The sequence below is a fragment of the Drosophila eugracilis genome, unplaced genomic scaffold, assembly GCF_018153835.1.
Source record: "Drosophila eugracilis isolate 14026-0451.02 unplaced genomic scaffold, ASM1815383v1 contig_2088, whole genome shotgun sequence".
Classification (NCBI taxonomy): domain Eukaryota; kingdom Metazoa; phylum Arthropoda; class Insecta; order Diptera; family Drosophilidae; genus Drosophila; species Drosophila eugracilis.
In genome coordinates, this window is record NW_024572964.1 from 7,235,547 (window position 1) to 7,245,383 (window position 9,837).

Consider the following 9,837-nt stretch of genomic DNA (forward strand, 5'->3'; position numbering starts at 1 on the left):
CATTGGTAGCTGATGTTTTAAAAACTGAAAAAATAAATAATCAAATTAAGTGAGTAATTATTTCTAATTTATTATTAAATAAAATGTTAAAATAATTCCGTTAAAGAAGTCTAAGCTTTTTTATTACAAACAAATCGGAACTTTTCGTTTCTAAGATTTGGTCACACTTGTCCTTAGCTTTTTGTTTTTGTTGACTGAAATAAATAAAGAAATTAGAATAAAATGGATCCGGTCGTTTTAGTATTATCCTACGGATCAACAACTCCTACGGAAATTATCGAAAGTAAGTATAGATTGACTAAGGAGCTACGATATTAATTGATAAAAAGATAATTCGATGACTATAAATTCTCACGTTGTTACGGCTCTGTTTATTTGATTTTAAAACTAAGACTAAAAATTTGTGAGTAATACGGATACAGAGAAGTTTGCCGAATCATGCTAATTAACTTTAATCATTTCGGATCTTTGTCACAATAAATTGAAGTTAAAAAATGATATCTAGCACAATACCCGAACATAATTTTAAAGGGATCCATTAATATACTCTTAAATTCTTTATTTTAGACATATTCTCCGAAGTGAATCAACCAAACGAAGTTACTTCAACGGAGTGTTCATTAAATTGTTATAGATGTATTATAAAAACTAAGTACTATAAAACCTCAATCAATTTAATTCCTTTTTCCGGAAAACTGGAAAGTGTTCCTGAGAAAATTCTTCAAGCAACTGAAGCTTTAATCATTTACTTTGACTCAAAAGATGTAAGTACTTTAAATAAACTAGCGTGTTTGTCAATATTTAAATTACTTACTTGTAGACATCCTTCATTGACACCATTCCTAAGACGTTAGCAAAGAACGAACAGATTCAATTGGGATTCCTGTTAACGTCTCCTACTACAGGAGAAGAATCTGGATTATCTTTCGGTGAATTAAAAGAGAAAACAAATTTCTTTTTTGATATCATAACATTAAAAAGCAATGTTGAAAGTGACTCAGATGAACCAGAAAAGGACTACGAAGAAGTTGTAGAAGGATTGAAGAACGTAGTTTGGTCCAATGTCAAATTTGGCTCTGGTACTTAGAAAGCAACTTTACTAATTAAACAATATTTAATCTCTTATATTTTTTATTTTTAGATCAAAAAGAAGAAATTAGTGCAGAGGAATTGGATAGTCAGTTGAAAGACTTTGAAAATCTACTCCTCACTGCGCAAAGCTTACGTAATGATACGAGCCTGACTAGAGAACAATTTCTCGATAGAGCTGAGCAGTTCGCTGGCATAGTTTCCTCAATCCTAAATGACAATGATAGTGACTAAATCAATACAACTTATCATAGGCAAACTTATTATAATGTTTGTTACTATTAATAAATGTTAAGTTGATTCCATCGTAAATTAAAGTTTTAATCGGTATTAAATGGATGGTTCCAATAATTCGATAACAAACACGTTTACGTTAAATATATTTGGTTTATTATTAAAAGCGGTACATATTTTTTGACGAATTAACAAGGTATAAAACGTTGTTTATTTGCTAATGTATGCTTGAGAGCTTATGTATATTAAGGAATGAATAAATAAAGTGTGTGTTTGTTGTTAACTTCCAATCATAAACATAAAGATTCCGTTGTGGGCGATGAACAAATAATATTTTCATGGTTTCGCATTTTTCTGTAATAAAAGAATACATAATATTAATGACAGATATAAAAATGCATTTTGGATCTTTTACCTCCTCTGAGAAATCCATATCCTCTTTAATTGCCTTCGATCGTCGCTTTTCATTTGATGTTAGCAGTTGTGAGACCTTTGTTTGTTTAGCTAGATCGTATGCTTCTTTTTTACTCCTCATTGCACAGTCTTCCAGGGTTTCGGCAGCTTCAAACATGCCTTGACGCCGATAAAGTGCTCCCAAATTTTTTAGAGTGGTTGTGACCGTTGGGGAATCCACTTTAGCAGCCTTGTGCCATCCACCGTATTCACCATACGGAGTGTTCTCCCTGTTATCAAATTTGTGCTCCTCACGCTCTTCAGCCACCTGACAATGAAAGATGGTAAGGAATTTGTAATATTTACTAATAAAATGCTTCATAAAAATATTACCTGCCAAATTGGCTTGTTTTTACTGTCGATTGCCCCAAACTCACGTTCGTGGGCTCGCGTCAAGACCTGCTTATAGAGGATTTCAGCTTCAGTATATCTTCCTTGCTTCAGATAGCATCCAGCTAGATTATTCTTTGTCTTTGCCACATTGGGATCATCGGGACCCAGTTTTGTTTCGTAGATGTCAAGAGCTCGCTGGTAGTACTTCTCAACCTCGTCGTATTTTCCCTGATTCTGGCAGAGCAAGGCGAGATTGTTAAGTTGCTTAGCAACATCGGGATGATCCTTTCCCAGAACCTTCTCTCGGATCTCCAAGGCACGCTTGCAAAGAGGCTCGGCATCTTTGTACTTTCCACGTTTGCCGTAGAGGACGGCCAAGTTGTTCAACGTGGCCGCCACGGCTGGATGGTTCTCGCCAAGAGTCTTGCCTCGAATGGACAGAGCATCGTTCAGTAAATTGGCGGCTTCCTTATACTTATTCTAAATGGCATGAAGTGTTTTTAATTAACGATTGTATAAATTAAGTTAATCAAAGCAAGACGCACCTGATCACGATACACGAGGGCCAAAATATTCAGCATTGTGGCTACATCGGGATGGTCGTGCCCACTTGTCTTTTCGAGATCTTCCAAAGCTTGTTTGCAGAGGGGAACGGCTACTTCGTACCTTGAAATATTTATAATTATAAGAATGATTTTAATTATAAAGATAAATTAGGGAAAGTTAATGTTTAATTAGAATAGAACGCACGGTTGTAAGCGCAGGTTTATTCTATTTCAAAGAAAAAATAATATTTATTTATGAGATTTACCTGCCCTGCGAGGCATACTGAATAACCAAGTTGTGCAGAGTTCGCAGACGTGCTGGAATCTCGTAGCCGGAAGTCTGGTTGGCGAACTGGCTGGGCGGAGTGGGCGACATGTTGTTTCTGTCCTCGTTTTCCTCGTCCGGAAATAGCTCAACAACAGGATCTGTGCGCGATTTTTCGCATGTGTCGTCTTGCTCTTGATTTTCATCGTACTTCTTCACAGAGGCCATGAACTCAAGATGCTTCTTCTCCTCTTCCAGTTGGGCAACCAGCTGCTCAGATGCCTGGAACTTCTGCTGCGTGTTGGCCAGTTCGTCTCGAAGCCAGGCGTTCTCCTGATGAAGGCGGCGCACCTGTGTCTTAAGTTTTTGCTTTTCGGCCTCGATGTTCTGCAGATGAGATGTCAGGGCCATCATTACTTGAGCTTCACTCAGCCCCAGTTCGATGTTCTCGATGTTCTTCCGCAGCATATCTGACTTCTCGTTGTCCTTCTGGACCTCTGCTATTCCGTTCATAATCGAAACATGCTCCACTCGCAAGGCTTCGAGGCCTTGGAGGACTGTTTTCGTATTGGTTATTATTTCGTCCTGCGACATTTGCGTCATTTTGCCGATTTTCTCGATTTTCTGTCTGCAAAACGTATACAAAATACTGATTAGAATTAACGAACCTTGGAAATATTAAAGACTTATAAGATGAATGATCTCCAAATTGAAATAAGTTAGTATAGGTATATAATGTGTTTTACATCCTGTATGATTTTATAGCTTTGGAGACAATCATTTTAACCGTGTATAAAATGATTCAAGCTGCGTTAATCAATACAATGAAAAAGAAAACTGGCAGTGCGCATGTACGTTAAAAAAGAGGGGTGGAAATCGAAAATTCCCGGTTTATTATACTCGTATTACCGATAAATATAAGATCTAAAGAAATTATTAATAAACTGATTTAAAATACAAAATTGTAGTTAGTGTACAATTTAAATTAAAACAATTATGCAAGCCAATAAGAATTTTTCTTTAAAAAATCCAGTTGGATTTAAAAAAGTTTGGAATTGCAACACAAGGGTGGAAATGCATTCGATTTATATCGAATATGTCCTTGTAAGACTCTTTTTTTATTATTTATCAATAGAGCCGGTACAATTTACATAAACATGTCACTTCGTTAAAAAGCATAAATGGCTACTAAAACCGTTTATTATACCTATAATTATGGGCGAAAGTTAATTACACTTGGCGTCATGCAATAAACAAAAAAACGAGTAGCGAAAAATATTTATTTGCTTACATCAACAGTAAGAAATTAGATATTTCTATAGATCGAAGCTACTAATACCCTAGCAGACTTGTTCAATATATTATCGCATAAATAGTGTAGTTGTACTAGACATTGTTATTATATTAGTTTTTCCATTATCTTTGTCTTTAGTCATACGCCTTTCCAATTGGAAATCTAGATTGCGTAAAAAGAGATGGTGGGTCGAATATGACGAGATTATTATATTCTTTATCAAGATCAAGAAAGTTAATCTGTTAGTTAGTCGAAAAAACATCAAGCAGAGTGTAATATTATTTTGTATACGGTTACAACACTCTCGGCTAGCTCACTTATTCCAGTGTATTAAAAAAGTGAGTCATTTTATGTACATTTATCCATTAACACATAAACATAAAGTTTCAGTGCATTAGACATTCGAATCCATATTCGTCATGAATATGGGATAAGTGTAGGCGTTAGACTTGGTTTATTTTTGCCACAAGCGATGCAGGTGAAGCACATAATTAGGGGAAACTTAATTATTTATGTAAAATGGATCATATTTTCCAGCACAAACTTTTCTTCAAGTGGCAGCCGTGGTTATATTTACTTGCAACATACACACATACCCATAAGTACATATGTTTATGTGTGTGTGAATAGAATTTTAGTTTCAAAATTCAATTGCAATTACTTTTGTAAATAATCTTGCAGTGTTTTTTATTATGATAACTTATTACCAGTTCTATTGCTTTCCTAACTTCTTTAATAATCGCTATTAAACAAAGTTTTCTGTTAAAATAACTTACACTGCAACACTTCTAAAATAAAACCGAGTGTGGCCGCAGCTGGGGCGTTAAGATGTCTTTAACACAATTTGGTATTTTGCAATAATGTATCAGCGGTCACAGTAACAAAAAATGAATAGAGTGGAATTGAAACACTAACTAAATATGTAACTACGATTTGATCAACAGTATTTCTTATCAGTGATCAGTGAAGTTAAGTTAAGAATTTGGCGGATCTTAAAAACATAAGCGAGACCAATAATATAAAAGCCATATATAAGTGACAACGTCTTAAATAAAAAGTTTACACATAATCATGATCTCCAAGAAACATTTAGGCATTACTAAAATGTTCGAAAGATACAAACAAAAATACTTTGGAAAAGCAGGTATTAAATTAGGGAAAATAAGTTTTTTATAAAAAATATATACATACATATATTTTAATTTCATTTTATTAACTTTAACGTATTTGAAAAAAAAATCGTTATTTACTGAACAAAATTATATTTGCAAGCGGGCATATTTTTGCATTCAAGATACGGTTACACTATTCTTTTTGTATTAAATTGTAATTTTGTAAGACTTTTACAAGTCTCCGTTTTTGTTCTATATTTTAATTTTTACCGTATAAAACTGAACAAAAGAGTATGCCACCCCCAAGACCGAAGGGGATAGGATTTAATACAGGAGCTACCCAACCCAGATCGAACTCAAATACGCCCATGTCGGAAAGGCAACAAATGGCTTTACTTATCCAAATGACAGCTACCTCCTCGACAGGTAAATATACAAAAAAAAAAGTGAAATAACATTACTTAAAATATGTGTTAAGGTGCTTTCATAAGTTAGTTAGTTTACAAAGCTGAGGACGTGTACCTCTGGCCATAAAATTGCAATTCATATCGCGAGAACTTCATACATACATATAAACATGGTACTACACCATCTACATATGTACACAAATGTATCTGATCTGTATATCTACGCAGGTGAAAAAGGAATTAAGTGAAGTAGCCGAAAGACTGGTTTCGAGTTTTTATATTCAAGTAATAGCACACTTATTAATATAAAAATATTTTAAATATTTTAATATACTGTAAATATAAATATTGAGCCATTAATAATTCCCTTTTACTATATAATATTTTCAAAAACTATATTACACAGCCATCAAATGTATTGTATAAGATTCTCGTTCTTGCAGATTCATCCCGCACCAATTTAAAGAAGAATGAATGCAAAAAAGGAGACACAGAGAATGATGAGAGCAGTCTGAACGAAAAGCAAGAAGTCCTTGACACTAAAGACAAATCTTCAGCGGAGGAAAGCAGTAACGATGGTAAAAACAGTGATTCGAATCATCAAGGAACTTCGGCAGCCAAGCGTTGTTACTCAGACATAGAGGAGGATTACGAGGAATCTGGGGAGGACGTAAAGAAAAAGAAGCGCAAGGATTCAGAGCATGGAAAGGATTTGAAGGGAGCCTCTTTAAAACTTTCCTCCAGGGTCGAGAAAGGCTCCAAGTTAGCGGCAGCGAAGGGATCCCCATCTGGAAATAAAGGCAGTGCAGCAAACGCCGAAAAGGAGCAGGCAGAGACTACAAAGAATGTGGATATTGAGAATGAAACTGAGTGCAGTGATGATTACAAGAGTAATGACAGCCTGTACAACGGAGGACTTAAGGTGCCGCCACTGAAGATTGTGATACCGCAACAGAACTGTTCAATTGACACCGAGGGCAATGTGCTGAGAACCGGCAAGGTAACTGCCTCCCGAAATGCGGCCCTGCCCTATGTGGTTAGCTCTAACAGCGATTCCATCGACACCGTCATAACCAATCAATCTATTAGCCCGCACGAGAGTCCCCAGAAGAGCAATAGTATTTGTTCAACAGTCCTGGACGACAAGAACATAAAGCTCTTTAATGATGAGAAGAATTTAAGGGTCCTGCGTAGCTCACATCGCACTGGAGTAACTAGTGTTGAACGCAGTTCCAACAACTCATCCCCGCAAATGCAGAGCAGCTCGCCTTCGCCAGCGTCATCCAATCATGCCAACGACCCTGCGGATGTAAAGCTATCCTATGGCAACATGACTTCTAGTCCAATTCCGCAAGGCCACCAGTTTGACCAAGAGACAATCACCAATGTTCCGAGCCCCTCAACATCGTCAACTTCCTCATCCAAGGAAATAAATCCTTCGAACGTCGAGCTTCATCCCCGGAAGCGAAAAATACGGCCGAAGAACACCGACGACAGTTCGAAAAATTCAAATGCGGCCGATTCTGGTGTGAATTCCGAAGAGTCACACCCTCATGATCATCCATTCACCAATGGTTTCCAGATGTTCTTGAGCATCCGACGTCAGATCGAGAAGAAGTGGAAGAGCTTGTATCCTGTGAAGCCGAGACCTCCGCAGGGATACAACGATTATCTACTGACGAAGAAATCCTACTTATTAAGTCGCAATGTTGAAACTTCAATTCCCGATATACCTCGTACTGTGCCGCAGGCCATGGAGCGAATTTATCAGGATCAGGAAAAGGCCAGGCGAGACTTGATCCAAGCCCATACCGTGGAACGGGAAAAACTCTGTATGAACGTTGAGCAGGAGATAATTCGGGTCCATTCTAAAGCAGCTAGGAGTATATCTGGCCAACCAGCTCCTTATTCCGTTTGTACATACTTAAAAGACGACGAAGTCTATAACCTGATCACACCTGAGCAGGATGAGAAGGAAAAGAGTGCTCGCTGTCGATTTAATGGACGATTGCTACTCAGCTGGTTGCAAGACGTCGACGATAAGTGGGAAAAAATCAAGGTACGTTCACCTGAAAATATATGTTCCTAAAGATTATTTTATGTTTTATTTTTTTCTAGGAATCTATGGTGCTGCGACATCATAACGAGGCCGAAAGTCTGCATGCTGTTCAGGTCATGGATTGGAATATATTTGCAAAACGAAATAGGTTATGCGACAACCCGATTGAAGTTAATTTGGAACATGTTCCGATCGTTTCAGTTGGAGAAGATTTTGACACATTGCCAACATAACTGACAAATGGAAATGAATAAATTGTTACAAAATTAAAAGCATAAGAATGTGTTTTATAAATTAGTGTCCTTTTTAAAAACATTTTGTATTTAGCCTACAATTTACGTGAAATTTGGATTTATTTTATCACTTAACGTGAGTTAAGTTGTCCACAATGTTTCTTGCATATTTAACCATGTCCTGTAAATAAAGTAGGTATACAATTTGATAAACAGCAACAGATTTAGTAAAAACTTACTTCACAGTTTTCCGCCTGTTTGTGCTTGGTTATTATTTGTTGGAGAACCGACAAGATTTGCTCGCGTTTTTCTGTTGAAAGTTTTAAATCTGATTCTACAGATAAAGATGATAGTGCGAAGAGAGTAGTTTCTTGTCTGATATCGAAGTCGTCAACAGGTTTTAAATTTGATACGAGAACAGGAAATATGTCTTCCTTTATAAAGTCATCTATAAGAAAATGGAGGTATTATTAACACGTACGGTATTATAAAAGTGAATTCAAATACCTCTTATAGACTTGTCGCCAGAGGTTAAAGATGCTATTAGAAACGCAGTCTTGACGTAGACATTTAAATCTGTAGATTTCAGACAGGGTATCAAGGCCCTTATGCCATTTACACGCTTGAACTCATTGTAACCAGGCTCAAAGTTTCGTATCAGCGATGATATCGCGTATAAAGAACACCGAACAATATTTTGGTTGGTATTCGTTAAATTCTTTGCAAGTACAGGCAAAAACTGATCGTTTATGAGTACGTTTTGACAAAACTCGTTATTTTGGGCCACCTCTGCTACAGTATTAAGCGCTGAAGATCTTATTTCGGAATCTGAATGCGTTATATAGCGAAGTAAAGTTTTCGTTCCTCCTAGCTTCACCAGAGTAATGGCATTGTCGATGTCATCGATGTGGCTCCTAATGACATCCAGACTTTCCATTTGGTCGTCTGTGCTGGCTTCATCAGTATTTAATATGAGCAAGGCTGCTTTCAGAGCCGCTGCAGCATCTACTGTCATTGCATTTAGTGCATTTGCCAAAAATTGTGTCCGCTGAAAAAAAATTATAAATTATGAAAAAGAATTCTAGTTTAAGTTACAAGTCGAAAATGTATTTAGCAGAATAAAATAGAGTCAACGGTTAAAAAATGAAATTTCTGAAATTTTTGGAATGATTATTATTTTTATTCCAAAAGGTAAACCCAATCCGAGCAAGCACATGGCCACAACATTTCTAGACTATTCTTTTGACTCACTGCTGATGAAGCGGTGACCGATTTTTAAAAAGTGTATTAAAGTTCTGGATATTTTGGAATCACACTGCACCATATTTTAATTTTTATACAATCTTTAAAAACTTATAAATCGAAATGTTTACATACCTCAGCATCTGGTTCTTCGGCCAACTGGGGTGTAGCATTTGGGTCGTGGTGCTGCATCGTATATTTCAGCACATTCTAAAGAAAGCAGAAATGAATGAAGTTTTTAATATTATAGAGTCTTTAATTTACTTACTTGCAAGCTCGGAGCTCCCCTTGGTACGTTTGAATCAGTCATTATTCAAAATAAACACTCTGCCTCGGGATCACAAATTAAGTTTTTGTTTTTGACAATTTAGTGATGGTATTTTAAGTTTATCGCACTAAAACGATAAGATTTTGATCAATCAGAAAGTAAGACATTCATTTTTCTGTAATTAAATTACACAAGCAACAAGAGATTCAAATTTATATTTCAATATTTACATATGTTTTAATAAACAATGTTTAATTATTTTTAAACATTTAAACCACCTGTTCATGACCTATCCATTTCTCC

The 9,837-nt window shown here is 36.1% G+C and overlaps 4 protein-coding genes across 7 annotated transcripts; 2 read left to right on the forward strand and 2 right to left on the reverse strand.

Annotated features, from left to right (window-relative positions):
* Positions 1-163: 163 nt before the first annotated feature.
* On the forward strand, positions 164-1,401 carry LOC108108160. The gene is made up of 4 exons (XM_017216097.1): positions 164-283; positions 568-764; positions 821-1,079; positions 1,142-1,401. The coding sequence occupies exons 1-4, from the start codon at positions 223-225 to the stop codon at positions 1,321-1,323; spliced, it is 699 nt and encodes a 232-aa protein (XP_017071586.1). The 5' UTR covers positions 164-222; the 3' UTR covers positions 1,324-1,401.
* A 55-nt stretch (positions 1,402-1,456) lies between these two features.
* Positions 1,457-5,043, reverse strand: LOC108108159 (kinesin light chain). 4 transcript variants are annotated; one of them, XM_017216093.1, is made up of 6 exons: positions 4,990-5,043; positions 2,921-3,547; positions 2,655-2,775; positions 2,110-2,589; positions 1,739-2,044; positions 1,457-1,677 (listed from the first exon to the last, which is right to left on the reverse strand). In XM_017216093.1, exons 2-6 carry the CDS (start codon positions 3,520-3,522, stop codon positions 1,660-1,662), a joined length of 1,527 nt encoding a protein of 508 aa, XP_017071582.1. In that variant the 5' UTR covers positions 3,523-3,547; positions 4,990-5,043; the 3' UTR covers positions 1,457-1,659. The 4 variants fall into 4 exon arrangements, with proteins under 4 accessions (XP_017071582.1, XP_017071583.1, XP_017071585.1 ...); XM_017216094.1 differs by having other exon boundaries at positions 4,921-5,007; XM_017216096.1 differs by lacking the exon at positions 4,990-5,043 and adding an exon at positions 4,758-4,779.
* Positions 5,044-5,491: 448 nt separating this feature from the next.
* Positions 5,492-8,066, forward strand: LOC108108147 (ankyrin repeat domain-containing protein 11). The gene is made up of 3 exons (XM_017216076.2): positions 5,492-5,751; positions 6,176-7,791; positions 7,851-8,066. Exons 1-3 carry the CDS (start codon positions 5,619-5,621, stop codon positions 8,022-8,024), a joined length of 1,923 nt encoding a protein of 640 aa, XP_017071565.1. The 5' UTR covers positions 5,492-5,618; the 3' UTR covers positions 8,025-8,066.
* Positions 8,067-8,091: 25 nt separating this feature from the next.
* On the reverse strand, positions 8,092-9,646 carry LOC108108148 (hsp70 nucleotide exchange factor fes1). The gene is made up of 5 exons (XM_017216077.2): positions 9,535-9,646; positions 9,402-9,476; positions 8,532-9,072; positions 8,264-8,472; positions 8,092-8,205 (listed from the first exon to the last, which is right to left on the reverse strand). The coding sequence occupies exons 1-5, from the start codon at positions 9,574-9,576 to the stop codon at positions 8,152-8,154; spliced, it is 921 nt and encodes a 306-aa protein (XP_017071566.1). The 5' UTR covers positions 9,577-9,646; the 3' UTR covers positions 8,092-8,151.
* Positions 9,647-9,837: the final 191 nt, after the last annotated feature.